Source organism: Panthera uncia, chromosome B1 (genome assembly GCF_023721935.1).
Source record: "Panthera uncia isolate 11264 chromosome B1, Puncia_PCG_1.0, whole genome shotgun sequence".
NCBI lineage: Eukaryota > Metazoa > Chordata > Mammalia > Carnivora > Felidae > Panthera > Panthera uncia.
The window spans coordinates 34,875,312-34,895,089 of NC_064811.1; the positions used below are offsets into that span (position 1 = coordinate 34,875,312).

At 35.6% G+C, this 19,778-nt stretch overlaps 1 protein-coding gene across 6 annotated transcripts in view; it reads right to left on the reverse strand.

Moving 5' to 3' along the window:
• The window catches only part of ATP8A1 (ATPase phospholipid transporting 8A1), a 229,420-nt gene that overhangs the window by 153,983 nt on the left and 55,659 nt on the right, over positions 1 to 19,778 (reverse strand). For 3 of the 6 annotated variants that reach the window (XM_049630436.1, XM_049630437.1, XM_049630438.1), the window contains exons 6-9: positions 15,156 to 15,196; positions 9,036 to 9,109; positions 3,059 to 3,128; positions 1,865 to 1,992 (exon numbers count right to left, since the gene is read on the reverse strand). In XM_049630436.1, the coding sequence (XP_049486393.1) occupies positions 1,865 to 1,992; positions 3,059 to 3,128; positions 9,036 to 9,109; positions 15,156 to 15,196 (313 nt within the window). Of the gene's footprint in view, positions 1 to 1,864; positions 1,993 to 3,058; positions 3,129 to 5,629; positions 5,704 to 9,035; positions 9,110 to 15,155; positions 15,197 to 19,778 lie in introns of all 6 variants that reach the window. The other 3 variants (XM_049630439.1, XM_049630440.1, XM_049630441.1) reach the window with 2 other exon arrangements.

Here is a 19,778-nt window from a genome sequence, read left to right on the forward strand (position 1 = left end):
AGGCTGTCTACACTTGGTATTTTCAACTCCTCTTCTTCCACTATCTCAGACTCACTTCATCAGGCTCTGCCTGCTCTAACCAAGCTCAAGGATATCGACTTGCTAAACGGAACTGTTAATTCTCAGCCTCGTTGTGCTTGACCAACAGCAACATCTGACCCATGTCTGTCGCTCCCTTTGCCTTGGTAGACTTTCCTCACTCCATCTCAACTTTCTTCCTACCAACCTGATTTTGGTTTCTTTGGCTGGTCTCTCCCTTTTCCCAACCTTAATGTTGCAGTCTTAGGACAGTCCTTGGGACTCCTCACCTTTCTCTCCATACCGTTTCACCTTCAGTGATTTCTTCCACTTCCATGGCTTTAATTATCTATGCCAACTATTCCCAAATTTATCTCATGACCCAGACTTCTATCCCAAGCTCTAGGCTTATATATTCATTTGCCTCCCTGACACAAACTTATTTGGCCCAAAACTGAACCGCTGATATCCCCTTTAAAAACCCTCCAATGGATCACCATTTCACTCAGAGTAACACTCTACAATAGCCTTCAAAGCCTTGCATGGTCTGGCTTCCTCTTACTCCTCTACCCTTCTTTTATTACTCTTTCTTGGTAACTCTACTTCAACCACGCCGTCCTCCTTGAAATTTCATACCTACTCCAGGCACATTCCCACTTCAAAATGATGCAATAAATACAACTAATAATTTGCGCTGACTATTCCTTCTGTCTGGAATTCTCTCCCTCCAGTTGTATAAATGGCTAACTTGCTCTCCTCCTACTCACAGGCCTCAACTGTTACCTGATGAATGAGGCTTACTACAACCATTCTAACTCAAAAGTGATTTGCTCTCAAGGACACCCAATCTGCCTTGTCCTGGGCTATTTTTTTTTTTTTCAAAGCATTTATCACTTTCTAACCTAGAACAGAATTTTCTTATTTATCATTTGTTGTCTATTTGCCCTTTCCTTACTGCAAGAAAGTAAGCTCACAAGGGCGGGCATATTTATCTCTTTTGTTCACTGCAGTCTCCTGTTCCATCTCTGTACTTAGCCTACCTAGCCCACTGGGGGCTTGAGAAATACCGGTTGAATCTATGAAGAGAGAGACAGGAAAGAGAAGTGGGAAGGAATGAAGGGTAGAAAGGATGTAACAGTAAAGATAACTGTAGATGATAACACGGCCTAGAAAAGAGCATATGGAATTATACAGAGAAGACAAGAAAGACAAGAAATTATCCAGTACAGTCAACTCCTTGAGGGTAGAATCTGATATCTTTGAGGCACCTAGAGATCACAGGAAAGGACCCAAGCCATGGAGATTGCAGATAGGCCTATGACATAAGTATTCTGGCCAAAGAATATGCCACTAATTAATGTGCCACAAGCCTGGCATATCCCTGAAAATATCCAATTGTCATCTTGAGGAAGTCTTCAGTTGCACCATATGCATGGAGTTAAGAGCTAACATTTCTGCAAAAAGACTCTTGGTAGAAGTAACACAGAAATACTTAAGAAGAGGTTTTGAGTGTTCAAACTTAGAGCATGAGAAAATAATATGCACCGAGGCTTGGAAAACACTCAGCAATACACTGAGACGCAGTGAATTCTGTTTTTTGTTTTGTTTTTTATGTTTATTTTTGAGAGAGAGAGACACAAAGCATGAGCAGGGGAGGGGCAGAGAGAGAGGGAGACACAGAATCTGAAGCAGGATCCAGGCTCTGAGCTGTCAGCACAGAGCCTGACGTGGAGCTTGAACCCAGGAACTGTGAGATCATGACCTGAGCCGAAGTTGGATGCTTAACTGACTGAGCCACCCAGGCACCCCTGAATTCTGGGTTCTTATAAAGACCAATTTTACATACCTATGTCCATCAAGCCTTATGTTTCCAACAAAATCGTACAGATGTCTGTTTGGACTTTCACACTCGATTCTGCCAGAAATTCTCATCAAACTGTCAATGTCTTTTATATCTGATGTTGCTGGTAAGCCCTGTTCAGAAATTTTTTAAAAAGCAAAAGAGTATATTAATTGCATTGTGTGCAGGAGGAGGGGGGATTCTGAATTCATCTCAGTCTTAGGATCTAAGAGGTCCCACTATTTTATAAGCAAGTCTCCTCCCTTACACAATACTGTTTGTCAAATCATAATTAAGGGTCACCTTCCTCTCTACTTGAATACAAGAATAGGGTAGCTTTTGTGAAAGATCTAAAACATACTTGAGACTATTAACTTGACTGCAAAGGTATTTTGAAGTAAGTCCTCAAAGAACTATGTGTTTCCAAAAATAAAATTAATATTTAGCATTATACAGTCTGCCTGCTGAATCTCAAAAAGAGAATGCAAAATAAACAGAACTATGTCCAAAGAGAATCGTTACATTTCTTTTCTGTTAGTCCACTGAGAAGGAAAACTCAAAAATAGTTCCTCCCTCTGGCCAACTAGCTTCTACTGGCTGGCAGTGAACAGGCCCCCGCTTCCTGGGGCACTCTGAGTTCAGGTGCCCTGATGACCTACTTCCATCACATCCCAAACTTCTCACTTGTCATTTCCATCATCCCCCTAGAGCCCCAGACAGTACATTTTTAAAAGTCTCCTCCTTAAAAAGACCGTTGCTTTCTATCGGAGATGGTATGAGAAGCAAATACAGAAATCCTAACTATTCCCTGAGATTAGTGAGACTTTTAGAACAGCAATGGAAACTATGCCTTTTCGATACAGCAAAGCCAAATAATAATTTGGGCCAGGCGAATGGGGACGATTAAATACGCGAACACATGTCAAAGTACTTAGAACTACTAAAATTATCATCATCGGGCTGTCGGCTATTACATGAAATATTAAAAATGTTACAAATAATATCTGTGTGATGGACTATATTTAATCAGGCAAGTAAATCTGAGTCTTCATCTCAGTCAAAGACACCTCTTCATAGTGGCTCAGCAAGAAAGTATTTGCAATTAGATAGTCACTTCAATTCAAGACAACACCAGAAATAAAGCTCTTGATTCCATGTAATAAATCAGTAAAAATTACATAAACCTGTATTAGATCTTACCTGCCTAATTTTCAGGTTTGTTTCACCATCTAAGTTGGATGTTTCAATGTAGCACATGGCCTGGGGTTCACTGTTATTTAAAATTGAAAAGCAGAGAGATTTAGTGGGGGAAGAAAAGCATAATAACTTATTTAAATGCTTAGACTCACTGAAGCCTTTTGTTTTGAACAAAGCTTTAGTCGTCTAGTTTCATGATGATTTCCATTCTAAGTGCTAAATGCTGGGAGGCAGAACCCATGCGTCACAACTCATGGATCAGCTTTTCAGCTAGAACGACCACAAAGCAATTTCCTGATGCCAATCAGTACTGATCTTCAAGCTAATGTGGATGATTAGATTTGTCATGTGCTACTTAAATTGCTCATCCATAATGACACGACACAGACTGTATCTGAAATGTAAAAGCAGTTTTGTGTCCAGATTTATCTTTAGCTCAAAAATATCAAGTGAGATTACATGCTTGTAGCCCATGTATAAATTGGTTAAGGAAAGTGATTAGAAAATTCCAGATTGCTGCTTCTATAAACTTTCAGTGACCACCTTTTAAGAAAAGATGAACAGGATCATATGAACCATAATATTTAAATTTTAAGGCTACTTTTAAAAACTGTGTGAGATTTTACAATGGAAGTAGATATATACTTTAGATACATACTTCTGTTTTTGTTTTTTTCTGCTCCTGTTCTCTTTCTTAAGGTTATTTCAGAGATTCTTGTGGCAGAAAAAGCTAAAACTAAAACCAGCCAACTTGGCCATATTGCTCCTTGACCTGTCCATTTCATGGGTCCCCACCAGAATGTGTTTGGAAAAGTTTAGTGAGTGGTGGCTGGCAGAAGGGATGCACATTCTCCAGCATTATCACAGGTACTACATCCTGGACTGTGTATATCCTTTCCCTTCACAATCTGACTTTATGTGCCCAGCAAGTATAGACAGGTGAGTCTGTCATCTAATTGTATCCTCAAGTGTAAGGGAAAACGTTCTGAAGTTAAATCAATCTCATTAGCACTTGGTTATACAATAAGCCTTAGTAACATCATGGAAGTATAAATGTAATCTCTGATAAGCATATGTATTCAAAGTTAGAATGGAAAAAGTTTGTCAGTTACAAATACCTGAATCTTCTAATCAACTTCCAATTTGTACATGTGCAAAACACATTATTTCAAGTTTCAGAAATGGGCAGGTAGCTTAGTTTTGTGGCCTGGAGATTTGTGAAAATTGCTGAAACATACGGTCAATGATCAAATATTTTACAGATTCATTTTAATGTAACTTTGCAAGTTCTTCAATTCACTCAGTGGATTTTTTTTTCTCCCATAAAGGCTTATATTTTTTTCCCAACTGGAGAAATTTTTCAGTATTTATATTTTCGCTCTATTATATTCAACATATCATCTATCCAACATTTAACTTGGCTCTAGTAACTGCTAATTTGTAACTTATATATACATTTGAAACATAAATGGCTTATGAAATTTTAAAACATATCTTCCGACAATATAGAAGCATGGTGACAGATGTTAGGTGAACAATGCAGATTCCATACTTTGCCAGTAAAATGCATTAAAATATTACTGATCAATATGTCCAAGGCCATTCTCACATTAAAATGAGACTACCATTCTATCTTTTTTTTCACAAAGCAATTTTTCTAGGACTTTACATGGCTAGGAAGTTAAAAAGTTAAACGGCTGACTTCTATTTGAAGTGGGGCAAATAAAATATGCATCCGAATTCAGAACATTCTTAATCCCTTAAGACAGCTGTTACTGAAGCAGTTCTTAATAGTGTTATGAAAAAGCAGCAAGAAGTTTTACATAAGGGATCATGCTACATAATAAATATTTCAGCAAATTATGGTGACATCCAAACGCAAGCTACAGTCAGAGAGGCAAAGCAGGCTTTTTGATTAGTAAGTGGAAAGATGAAACAAGATGCATATCACAATACAGACACTGGTAGACGGCTGAACTTTACCACGGGAACATGCACTTTGCCACTAGTAACAAGTGGGATAAAAACTGATCCCAAAGCATGCGGTACAAAAGGTACAACATCCAGCTTTGTGCAGGGGGTCCTCTGTAAACCCTATACAAGCCCAAATTATAGTCATAATTGCTGAAGGGATTCTACAGAACTCACAGTAAGTTTCAAATATAAGAATAAGGCAAAATTTCAATGACTTCATTTCATGAAAAGCTTAACACTGTTCAAAACAGTATCCTGGAGAGGTATTAAATTCAGCCTCGGTATTTAGGCGTGTTGTTAAATATGGATATATATTAATGATGCACAGGAAATTAAAATCTACCTTTACTGGCATGCCTCATGAACTCCTATTGAGAACAATAGGAGCTGAATCTTCCCACCTGAGGGACAAACAGCATCCAATGTTGCATTCATAAAAGGCCTTTAAAACATTTGTGAAATGTCTATCTCCAAGAAGTATAAACATTTTTGTGTTTTACAGGAAGAGACATAGAACTCAACCATCTTTGGGTGTAATTGTTCTCTGCTGTAGGGTGAGGATCCACATACACACATCCTGTACGACTCAGTGGTTCTAACCTTGAGGACAGGCTGATGAGATCTGCTGGGAGATGTTCCCCATTGGTCACTTTCACTATTTCCCCTACTGCCACCTACAGGTCCCAGTTTAAAATAATTGAAACGGAAAAAAAAAAAATGAAAAACAGAAAAAAGAAGAACCAAACAAATGGACAAAAGAGACAGAAAGTTTGAAATTATTATAGAAAATAATACATGTTAATAAAAATGTCTAATGTCCATTTTTTCAAAATTTATTTTGATCAGGTCTAAAGGCACAAGAAAATGTGAAATATTAAAGGTTTACTCAATTTGAAGCCCAATTTTCAATTTTTAATGTGGAAACTTTTGCTCCTTTTTTAAAGTTTATTCACAAGACTGTCTTCTCAAAAACAAAATTTTATATAGTTACTTTATCTTACAGATTTTCCTTTCTCCAATTCCTCACCCTCACGCCATCTAGTGTATGACCACTCCTACCCAAAAAGGAAAGAACTGTGGGAACAATTCTCTGAAAAACCAAGTATATTAGTCCTCTCCACCACCATCCCCAATACACTTAAAAAAAAAAGTATTAGAAATTTTCTGATTCCGAAACATTTTGAAAGTTAACTGCATACATATCATTACCTTTAATGCAAAGCTGTAAAGACATGGGTTTTAGAAGGCATAATCGCAGCCTTTTGAGTTGTTCAATAATTCATTAAGTCTTGGTGATGCATTGTCTTAAAAGGGTAATAAGCCTTTGAACCCAGGAGAAGTTTTTCAGAGAGGGTATGAAATAGACATGCCAGGAACCTGTGTGGACTTGAATTAACAGCTTGAGTTATTTTACTCTATATCTTACTTTCTAAACTTATATATGTATTTGTTATAAACTAAAACTTGTTTCTTCAAATGGAAGTGAAAAATCAATGAAACACTGTAACTTTCAACAATGTTCATGCTTTATTTTCAAACTACCTCAGAAAGGGTACACTATTAGTATTAATAATTGAAAATATTTGGAAATTAAAATGTTACAAACTGTTGTTTATGTTTACTGTTAAATAATGCTCATCTGCAGGTGAGAATCACCATGTCCTTATTCTGATAGTGGACAGTGTGGCATAATGAAGAGATCAGATTAATTAGGGATTAAATATTCCCACCTTGACTTAGTCGTTAGGTAAAGTTAAATGACAAAAAATAAGACTTGAAGTCAAAATTACGCTTTCTGTTCAATGAGGACACAAACTTCTACCTATTTGTTAAGGTTAACGTACATTCACAAGAGTAGTGCAAAACTTTTTGAGAAAAAACAACCCTGGAAGGTGGCACTTTGCCACTGGGATATAAATACATAATGGAAGAGGCTTTATACTTTGAGTCCTACTAAATAACTAAATGCAATGAGTCACACAATCTTTTAAGAAGTAATAATCTTTGGAGGAAGTTAATCTCTGTGGCTGCTATAGTAAGATATAGAAACTATTGGGGCACCTGGCTGGCTTAGTTGGTGAAATATGAGACTTGATCTTGGGGTTGTGAGTTTGAGCCCTACGTTGGGTGTAGAGATTACTTAAAAATCTTTAAAAAAAAAAAAAAGATAGAAACTATTTCCATCTACCGTATCTATAGTTATACTACAGTATCTGTGAGCCACCAGTGAGTGTTTTTAACGTTGAGGAAATAACTCCTGTAAAAATGCTCCAAACTTTAAAAAAATATGAGCACAGAGCTTTCTGGGGGTGGATAGAGGCTGATGAAAAGTATTTTTTAAAACTTTCAATTCAAAATTATGTATAAAGTCAGGGCAATATAGTCAAGTATCTTCATGCTTTGGAGCATACAAAAAATAAAAACTGTAATTAATGGTACACATACATGATATTCTCTATGGTAAATTATGTCTCTCTGATAGGCGTAATCAGGAAAACACGATTACTTTCTTAAATTGCTGGAATGCTGTATTATCACTTTGAACTTTGACCATTTAGATGGTCAGTCATCCACTACATTTATCAAACTTTTATTTAGTACCACCGAGTGCCCATTGTTCTGTTGGCTAGGCATTCTTACAACTTAAATAAATAAAAACTTACTGAATCTAAAGAAGAAGGAGAATCAGGGAATATCAGAGTTTCGTCATCTACTCCTTCTTCCTCACTTTAAAAGATGTGAAATCAAGGCCTGGGAGATGAAGTCTTTTGTTCAAAATCACCAAGCCAGGGTAAGAATCCTGATTTCCTGTCTCCTAGGCAGAGTGTTCTCTAGTACCTGATGCCATCTGGTATGTTGAGGCAGTGACAGCAAGCTCAACCGTTAAACTCATTCTCACACAGCCACATGTGGACCAGTACCTCTACTTCAGTTTTAGAAACCGACCCTAATTAAAGCTATGAGCAAAGAAAAATTAGTAACGAAAAGGCTGATTTAGAAACCCATTAATTTTAATTTTTCCGGAAATAAAATCTATAGGTGACACAAAAATCTCCCAGCTATAAAGTATGAAAGTACAACTACCTACAGTACTTCAACTACCCATAGACTTATTTCTATAAGTATCTGGAGAACTTCTGGCTCGGTTAAGTGTCACTAACTTGTTATAAATCCAATCACTTTAAATAATGACCTGATTAAATAGATTTTGAAAAAAGGACACTGTCCATATTTATATGTGGATTTTACAAATAAAACTGTCCAAGGAAATGATGATAAACAACCTCTAAGATATTAAAAAACATTTTTCTTAATTTATATTAGGACCAGTTTTACAGTTTTTAAACCCCAAACCATTTGAAAACCGCATTCTTTAAAAGGTAACGGTGCCATATGTTCTGAATACTAATTCATGACTGTCTTAAATATGAATAAAACAAAAATTATCTAAATTCAGTCATGGAAAGAATTTAAAAGAGCAAAATACTTCAATTTTTTTTTGTTGTTGTTGTTGGAAGAGTATGGCGTTTCAAAAGGTATGACGACAAAAAAGAAATCATTCATCCATTTTCTTGCACTAATGTCCCATAAAGATCAAGAAAGTTTGGAGGGATATATTAATGCATCATAGAAGAATTTATCATGAACAAGGACTGCAAGATAAAAATCAACAGAACCCCATCCATGTATTATATAAAATAAACAACAGGAAATCTCATGAGTTAGTGGTCCACACACAAGGATCTGGATGTAGCCAGAGAGAGAGCAGACTTCTAATTGTAATGATAACTTTTGAATTACACAGGATAGTACCTATCACTTATTCTATATGGCAAATAAGAAAGAGTCCATTAAGTCCAATCAATTTTTTAATGTTTAATTCAAAATCATTAGAGAGGTTTGAAATTCTTCGTTTATTCCTTATTTCCTTGGAGAAATCACAAGGTCAATGCAGGGTAGAGAAACCATCCTCTACACTGTTTGAGCATCAGTAGGTAATCTCTACCTTGATGAGAGAAGTACAGTGTCAGCAGGTATATACTCTTTGCCTTTTATTATAACTATATCTCCAACATTTACCTGAAAGAAAACTGGGAATTGGTTAATTATCTGCATTGAAAGATAGTTACAAATATACAACCCACTGTATTTAAGCATAGAACACAGTAAAAAATGGTTACTGGCAAACAAGAACCACTTATCTTCACAAAATGGCATAAAATGATCTAGGAGTGAGGCCAAGGATGGGACAGTCCTTTAAAATATGAACACTGTATCTTTTTTTTCCAACTACAGGGCTTAGCTTAATAAATCCATCCATTTTATCCACTGACATCTCAACTTCTCACATTCTCTATGACATAAAAATAAAAAGGAGGAATTTACCAAAGGTGATCTTTACCCTGCTTAAGGAAATCTCAGTGCAACTGGAAAAGCTAACTACCATATATATGATCATTATTCCTCATGATGGTCCTATAAAATAGGTTTTGGTTATAATTTACAGTTTAGAGAGGAAAAAAAAAAGAGTCTTATTAGCTTCTAAGTTATTTTTCTAAGATTACAGTGAGAGGAAGAGGTTAGACTCAAACCCTTATCTGACTGGCTGCAAAGCTTGATTTTGCGTAAGTAAATATAGTAAACCTATGTTGTATTTTAAATTAAAAAAAAAAAAACAGCTTAATATCTTCCTGGCTTTTCTACCCAGTAGCATTTTTGTGAACATGTCCTAAAGACACATTAAAGATATAATAAGCCCAGAACCTTTCTAGAGGTGATTTAAGTGATAGGTGTGTCATAGAGTTTTGAGCAAACATTAGGACTCCAACTAAGTCACAACTGGACCAAGTTACACTGATAACCACTCTCATTAGATCACGAAAGTGCCCTGTTAGGAGCCAAATAAACCTCCAAATAAGCTTCAATATTTAATCAAGAGAAGAAAAGTCTTTTTTTGTTATTGTTAAAGCCTTTTTGTTCTTTCCTCTCTCAACTTTTCCTTGAACCCTAAAATAACACTTTATTGGATGGGGGGGGAGGAGAGAATTGTGTCCTCAGCAGGAATCACAATAAGAAATTATTGCAGAGACAGACCACTGTGGTTACTTTACATGCCGGGGGAGGAAGTTAGGCAAGGTTGGAGGGGGTCTTCTCGTGTATGGTATGTATGTTGGCTATCCAGGTAGGGAAGCTCCAATTCAAGGGAGATTTTAGCTGAAATCTGGATGATTGGAAACGGACAAATTTCCAGGGACGTTGGAATCAAACACACCAACCCTCAAAAAAGGGGAAGTAACAAAACCCCAGCAAGTATAGGTGTAAACAGGCCTGTTATGTGTTGTGATTGTACTCTGATCGCACCCAAGATCAAGAAGTATAAGGTCAGTGGAGCTACGGCATTTGGAGAGAATGTTACCCAGGCTACCATTTAAATGTTCTTTAATCTCCTATTGCATGTTAATGTTTGCTACCCAATCAGACTATATGCTTCATAAAATCGAATAGTTGTCCACATTATAGTGTAAGAGTTTAACAGTGAGACTTACAAAAATCCCTTACTGATCCCACTGCTTTTCCACATCTTTATTCATTGTTAAGACAAAAGCCAGGTTTGTGGTCATTCAACTGAGGACTGAAAGAAACTATTAGCACCTTACACAGTGGTATGAAGTAGTTAGTTACTCAGGGGCCTGTGAAAACCAAAGGCTCACCACCGAGAGCTAAAGCAGTTCTTGCAGTACTATGAGGACAGCAGGGAACTTACCTGCCCCCTCCTTATGATGCCTGTTTTAGATCGCTTCTCAAACACGACCAAGCACCTCTCTTTCTTTTTTTGGTTTTGCATTCCTAAAATGGCATTCCCCCTTTCCAGCCTAGTGTGTGCATAAGATTAATGGACAGAAGAGAAAGTCAAGTTGGTACAAATTGCTTGACCACATGTTCTCAGTGGAGGAACATCATGACAGAGCACTTAGTTCCTCAAATACTGATGTTAAGGAAATATTCAGGGCTTTAGACCATCACCTTGAGCCTTCTCAAGTCACTGACATTCATACCTACAACTGAGGATTATGTAAAAGAGTAAGTTTATCAAACTGTAATGGACTGATTTAGAATCTTTGTCCAATTACAGACCCCAGCATATTAATATTTTTACTAAGAAATTTTTGGAGATATAAATTCTAAATCCAAACAAAAGCATTTCATGCTGGAAACTTCATGTCTTAAAGCAGCTTTAGGGAGTGACCTGTACACCTGCAAAGAGCCCACCACTCCATACTTCTCTACAAAGCCAGGAGAATGTGCTGAGTCTAAGATCCCTCCTAAATTCTCCACCTGCAACTATCTCCAAAACCTGTGAACAATTTCAGCTGCATCTCAATTTGAAGAACTAGACTTTGCGGTCAGGGCCATGGAAGGCAGTAGCTTACACGTCAAGAATGGAGATGCAGTGCCTTGTATACGGCTTTGTCACTGCAATACTTGCTTTGGAAGTCAGACAGTTTGTGCAACAGAGAAAAGTCTTCAGGGTAAAACTGGAGAGATGAACTATTAACGTCTGAGAGCTGAAGTGTGCCCATCTGTGAATGACTGGACGTATGCTGTGCAAAACTGTAGGTCCTCTGAGGACAATTAAAAGGTAGCTGCAGTAGCCACACATTTAGAAAAACAAAGAAATCAAGTCCTGAAAGAAAGCCCCATTAGCGCCGGTAAGGGTAATATGCTTATTGTATTACCCTGGCATGAGGACCAGACTCTTGGTTTCAGTTTATTGATTTTATTTTTAATTGTACAAAATGTGACATAAGCTAAAGAGAAGACTTGTCCCACAACCTGGCTAACCCAACAAGCAAGGCTGCTTGCCTATCTACTCAGTGTTCAATAAACCATTTTTACATAGTTGACATCTTAGCATAAATGCCTCTGTTCTTCTCACCTATGATTATATTTCATGACACAGGGACCCTCATATGTCTTGCTTGCTGTTCATTGCTTGGCACATACACTCAATAAATATTTGCTGAATGAATGGTATAAAATCTTTCTATGATGCCACAGTATTTGAAATTACAGCTTTTACTTATCACAAAATATGCCAGAGTGTAGAATGTTGTAATTTAAAAAACATTTTCCCAGGGCACCTGGGTGGCTCAGTCAGTTGGGTGTCTGACTTTGGCTCAGGTCATGATCTCACAGTTCGTGGGTTTGAGCCCCATGTCGGGCTCTGTGCTGACAGCTCAGAGCCTGGATCCTGCTTCGGATTCTGTGTCTCCCTCTCTCTCTGCCCCTCCCCTGATCACTCTCTGTCTCTGTCTCTCAAAAATAAAGGTTAAAAAAAAAATTAAAAAACACTTTCCTTAATGGTGGATATCCACATTAGTCTACCTTTTCATCGTTATAAAAAATGTTACAATAAATATTTTTATGCATGTACAGGTTTTTTCCTCTACTTAATCATTATTTTCTCAGGTTAAATTCCCAGAATCCCCTTTTTATGATTCTCAATATGAAGACCTAAATTATTAATCCACAATAGTATGTGAACGAACTACTTCATAAAACAAAAAATCTTAAGTAAAGTAGAAGTATAGCAAATGAGACACCAATATTGCTTAAATTTGCAACTTTCATAACTAGGTTGAATATTACACTGAGTCTGGTTGCTTACTACAGATCTTCTTGCTTATTGCCAACTTTTATTTCCTATTTATATAACAATTTCAATCTTTTGTCCTATTTGGCACAACTATTTTTCCCTATTGTGCCTTATTTGTGCTTTTGCTGTGCATTTTTAAAAAAATTTATAGGATCAAATTCCAGACAGCTTGAGATCTTGCTCTTCTCCAAATATTTCTTAAAGTCTTTATTCTATTTGTATGTTTTTCAAGACCAACATTTTAACATTTAAGCCAGTTGGAATTTATTTTAGCATGGGATGTGACTTAGATATAAACTGCATTATTTCTTGAAACTTGCAAGTTGGTGATTTCCAACATCATTTATTAAATAATTATTTTATCAATGATTTTTTGCCCTCTTTATTAAATATTAAATGGGCTTTATTTCAGGGCATCCTTGTCCCTTTTCTTCTAGTCTATTTTACTCTATTTATCAATGCCTATTTTGGCAACAGAACCATACTATCTTAATAACTTCTGCTCTCCATTTTACTCATCCTTGCACACAGCTCATTTTCCCAAAATATTCTTCTATTTTCTTGACTGTTTCTTTTTGAAATTAAGATGAATAATTTAGTCAACTCTTGAGGAAAAAATAATAATTTCCCTGGGATTATATTACACCAATACTTTGGAACAACTGGTACTTTTGGTTTTGCTAGGAATTTGACATAATTGCCCATTTATGTCAATCCTTAACACCTAAAAAGCTTTGATGTTGTCTTTACAAAGGTCATATACATACCTTAAATTTATTTGTAAGCATCTCACATGCCACTGGGAATGAGATCTTTCATTGTATTTTTCTAATTTGATATCTCCAACAAAAGAAATGCTGTTAATTTTTGAGTATTTATCTTGAATTCATCATTGAGCCAACTTTTAAAAATTCTAGCTAATTAAGTATCTAATACAAATTATTAAGTAACATCAGTTCATGCTGGCTGGGTAACTTTTGGCAACACTTTAAATTTTATTCCTCTGCTTCTGTAAGTGGGATGCGCAGGGAGGGTGTGGCACTGATCCCCAAGACAACAAAGAATGCTAACATTATGGGTAATCATGGGCTGCTGATTTCCTGTCTGTGAAAAACTGAGTTACAGTAATTCACTCAATCTTGAAATAATGAAAAAAAAAAAGACATCAGTAAAATAAGACATTGTAATAGGCTAATTTTAGAGGAAAGTCATGCATGCTTATCTCCTGACTTTATGACTGCTTACTTTGGATAAGATGGTAAGAAACTGATATATCAATTTATTAAGAAACGTGTCTAAGCTAATAACTATGACAAACCTAGTAAATGATACACATTTATAATACAATTCAATTCGTCATACTTGATTACATCCTACCAATCTTCTAAAATGTTTAAATCCACAAGTGCCAAAGAAGAGCAAAAGGAAACTTCTTTTGAAGCAATTTTTTGAGCTTTTTCATTTTTTTATTGTGCTTCTCTGAGTGGTGACTATGACAGGACTAAGGAAAGCACAGTCAAGGTATTTTCCTCTTTGTTACTTTTATGTCAAAGACCAGAGAGAGTAGTGAGTTTTTAAACACGGAGGAAGGGAGATGTCAATCTTTATTTTGGCCACTGATTTAAAATGAGAAAAATGCAATCAACTGAGAGGGAATTTGTTCCCTGCAGGGACACAAGGTGACTATGAACATCACAGGGCAGAATTAAGGGAATGGCCTTCAAGCTGCTGGGAAATACTGGAAGGCAAGTAACCAGCTGAGTGGGACACCTAAGCTGTTCCTAGCAATCTCAGAAAACAAAATCCCCCAGGTAGAGTGGCTTTGCCTCCAAAAGTCTTTCACCAAGTTATAAAGGTTCTTTGCTTGCGAATAGAGTTAGACTCTAGTTAGACTAGAGTTAATGGTCTTCCAGGACTAAGGGAGAACTAGTAACAATTGCTTACCTTTTGAAACTGAGGTCTTAAAAGCACTTAGATAACACATGTTAAATGATGACTCAACTCACTAACTGCCATGTTACACGTCCTGTGAGCGTGTTAACCTCTCGAGACTATGGAATTGATTTCCAGTTCATTAGAAAATGATGTTTAGGTTAGTAAGTTTTTTTTTTTTTTTTTTTTTTTTTTTTTTTAAGGAACTCTAATTCTTAGTTTTGCTTGGACAGTAGATGATTAAAGCAAAAAGTTTCAACACAAAACAGTTCATGGTTAAATGAAATCTATGAAAAACAGTACTCAAAATATACTATGAAAAACAAAGAATTCCAAATATTACTTTTCAAGTCTTTCTAGCATATTTCAGAATTAAATGAGAGTGACTAAAGACTCCATGTATGTTTACAACATTAATTACTAAACAGCTTTCATATCAGAATTCATGACATTTGTTTACATCACACACAAAAATTATATCTATTAGAGTACACATCGATGCACTTCTTCTGGAACAAAATAAAAATCAATGCGTACCTTTTCCCAGTGCACAATTTCCCAAGCACCATTTCTCAAAACTGGAAAAAGAAAAGGTGACATTTTTAGAAACATTTTTACTACTTATTAAAAGCCTGCTTCTGAGGAAATGATCATTTTAAATGGACAGCTTCAAAAAATGAACCAGCAGCAATTTTTATAGATTTAAAAATTAATTATGACAGCAAAGATGCTATAAAATTTCACACAGAATTAAAAAAACAACCCATGCACATTTTAGATCCCACAATAAAACATTACTAGCAGAGGGTAATCTCACTGGTGCTCAGGGGCTTTCTTGAGCACAAAGAAGAATTACAGGCCACGGATGGAGGAGAAAGCCACACAGATGATGTGAAAAGGGAGTGGCAAGCTAAAAGAGCATTTCAGAAGCCATACAGTAGCAATGTTTAAAAAAAAAAAAGAAAGGTTTACAGGCACAGAAGAAACAGATTTCACATTGGTTAGTAAAAATTTAACACATAAACAGATAAAGAATTTGCGCCTTTAGTTTTCTAATAGGGCAAAATTGCGTAAGTTTCCATATTTGGTTTACTGAGAAGAAATGAAAGAAGAGGCTACTATTAAATTATGATAGAGGGATACTTTATTAGTGTCTTATTATTGCTTCACAGCAGTAACGTTGCTCAGTACATCTTTTTTCATCCCCAGTATGTGTCTGTGGCATAATATTGAATATACCAATAGACACTAAAAGATAAAATAAAAAAAAAAAAACCAGTAAAGATAATAATGCAAGGTAGAAAGTACAGCACTTAGTACTTAAGGAATAGGTCAAGGTCAGTCAACAAATTATCCCCACAGTAAACTGCATGAGGGCAAAGCCAGTATTTGCACCATTTAATAATACTCCCTGGAAACAGCACAGTTCCTGGTGCAAAGGAGCTACTCAGTAAATATATGCAGGAGAAATAATTGATAGGTACAAAACTTTAGATTCAGATTCTTTTGATGTTAGAAAAGTTGAAACCTGAGCCCTCTGAGGTAAATCACAATGATAATAACCTCCAAAATGTTAAACAGCAAAAACAGCATTAGTCACATACCAACAGGTCTTGCAGTCAGTATTACGATATAAATTAGTTTAATGTAAATACAATCTTTTTTGCTTTTCAAAATTCCCTGAACACAAGGCTGTGTCTTATTCATTTTCTCATGGTACCTCACAGCACTCCTAGTAAGACACTCAAATGTTTGTTAAAGAAATGAATAAGTCCAACAATGAATATCCTACAGTGCATTTTGGTGAATCCACTTCATTAAATTAAAACAATAATAATTCCACGTTGAAGAGCTAACACTAAAATATTTCCAGTACAATTTCTATAACTATATGACCAAGTTAAAGTTCCAATTTTTACAATATTGTACAGTTATGGGTCAAGGATCTGAACCGCAGGCATCCAAAAGTGATCACTACATTCTAAAACAAAACTCTAATGCCCGCAGAGTTTATCAAACTGATCCCAGGACTACACCTGCTCCTTCATGCTGTTCCCTGAGTACAAGAGGGTCAGGGCATGAGACAGAGTAAAAGGCCACGGGTACAGATGTCGTCTGTCGCTGCTTAGCAGTGTCTTTCTCACAATTAGTTGTTACAAAGAATAAAGAATAAATGAGAGGGCTCTGCCTTTTAATGGCTTAATCCAGTAGCTACAATATAGTAAGTACACTTCTCAACAAAGACAGCTAGCCAAGTGCTGCTCAAATCAACTATAACTAAGATTAACTGACACTGCATAATGGGGTCAAATTTGCAGTATTTTAAATTAGAAAAATATTATTCAACAGCAGCCAGAGTCCTTTACTGCCATTTAGTTTCTTCTGATCCTATCTCATATATTCTCTCAATTGCAGTACTTAGGTTTTTAAAAAAAATCAGTGCCCAATATTTCTAGAATTGAAATTTGGCATGAAAATGAAGACTTCAGCTTATCTGGAAAGCTCAGAAGGTCACTCAATTCCCGCCTAAGCCTCGAACAGAGCAGTGGCCATCTTTCTCCATGGGGCTCACCGCATTCATGGTTTCCTGTGTTCTCATACCCAGCCTGCTTCCCTTATTTAGGGCAACTGCCTGGCTCATGCCTACGAGGTCTTCTTTTATTAACTGAGGTATAAAAAAATGTACAGATCTTAAGTGTTCAATGAGTTTTGAAAACTGTAAACACCTGTGAATCTACCACTCATCACAACATATAAAACTTCAGAAAGATCCCTCACGCTCTTTTACAATCCATCCCTCCATCTCTAGAGGCAAATATAAATTAGTCACCATAGATTAGTCTTACATTTCGTATACATGGACTCATACAGTATGTGTGTACCTGAGATTCTGTCTATCTGTAAGTGACGAATCATTAAATTCTACACCTGAAACTAATATTATACTGTATGTTAACTAACTGCAATTTAAATAAAAATCTGGAGAAAGAAAACATATATTTCTCCTTAAGGTGAAAATTAAAAAAAAAAAAAGATTTTACATTTTCCTAATTAAAGTAACGTGGTGCTGTACTAGATAGATTTCTAGACTCTGTATTTATTTTACTGATCAATTTGCATATCTTCACAATACATGCCATCTTGATTATTGTAACTTTATGGCAAGTTTTGACATCAAGTAAATCTTCTCTTTTGTTCTTTTTTAATGTAGTTTTGGCTATTCTATGTCCTTTGCATTTCCACATAAATTTTAGAATCAAATCATTAATTCTTAAAACAATACCTCCTGAGATTTTTGATGTGGGGCTTGAGTCTTTCAATCCCTGGACAACCTCTATCTCTGTATTTATTTACATCTTCATTAATTTTTCTCAGATTTGTTTTTGTAGGTTACTGTATAGGAGTCTTTCATTAGATTTATCTATTGATATTTGATAACTTTTTCTTATATTGTAAATGGTGTATTTACTTCATTTCCCACTGGTCACTGGTAGTCTATAGAAATGAATTAAACTTTCATACAATGACCTTGCTATCTGGTAATTTTGTTAAATTTACTTATTAATTTAGATAAGGTTTTCTCACTGTTTTTGTAGCAATACTTTTAAGAAACTTAAATTCTCCTGATTAGTGATGCTATATTGTTGTTTGAGGTGGTTTTATTGTTCTCATATGCCTCACTGTTCATCTCTTTATTTTTAAAATCTCTTCTGCTCTTATGTAAAAAAAAAAAAAAAAAAAAATCACTGAAAATTAGGAAGACGTTTTACTACTAAAAATTTCCTGTTGATTCTATGTCTTGAGCATCTCCAATTCTGCATCTCCTCCACCATCACCAACACCAGCACCCCTACTTGAAGCAACCATCATGTGCCCCCAGCTAGAGATCTGCATTAGCCTCACCATTAGTTTCCCACATTCATTCCTGATCTCTTTCAAATTTAGTGTCTATAGCATAGCTATAATAACTATATGTAATGATTATCTATATTTGTACAACTATGGATTATTATGTATCAGTCCACATATCCTTACATACAAATATATATATTTATATATATAAGCGATATATATATTATGTTATTTATATATTATATATTATATATATATTTTATATATTATATATTTATATATATTTACATATATATTATATATATTTATATGTATATTATATACATATAAAATATGTATATATATACATATATATGCAATATAATATAAATTATAATATAAATATATATTATATATATTTATATGTATATTACATACATATAAATAGACATATAAATATATATAAAATATACATATATAATATACATATAAACGATGAGGTCACCCCTTGCTCAAAACTCTTCAACTGGCTCCCCTTGGTTCATAAAACAAGTCCAAACATCTAGAAGGCCTTTGATTAACAGCTCCTGTCTAGTCTACCACCACCTCCCATAGCTCCCTCTGCCCCTCATACCCTGTGGTGAAAGCAACATGCTGTTTCCTGCCTCAAATCCTTTGCACATTTCCATGACTGGAACCTTCTTTCCCTCCATCCTCACCTAGATAACTCCTACATAAGTTCCAGATCTCAGCTTTAACACAACTTTTCAAGGGACACTTCATGACACCCACTCCTTTACCACTCCCCTCAAGTCCAAATAAGCTTTCTGCACTTTTCCTTCAGAGTATTAAGGCAGTTCTACTATGTATTTAGTTGAGAGACAATTTATGTAAGGGCCATCTCCTGCCCAAGAGCTGTGACAATGGGAACATTTTCTATTCTGTTCACTGCTGAATACCCCGTGTTACAAAAGAGTGATACAAAGGCACTCAGTGAATACTTGCTGGATGGAAAGCTGGATTCACTAATGTGTTTGGGACCATATGAAGCCTCAGTAATAGTTACATAGATTTACTAAAGATACAACCCTGCCTCCCCAGTAAGTCCCATGTTAAAAACAACAGATACACAATGTTTAAAAAAGAGCTATATGACAAAACAAGTTGGTAATTCCTCAGAAAGTTAAGCACATAGTTACCATATGACTCACAAATTCCACACCTAAGTACGTACCTAAGAGAACTGAAAACATATGTTCACATAAAAGCTTGTACACAAATGTTTATTGTAGCATTATTCATTCATAATACCCAAAAAGTAGAAACAAC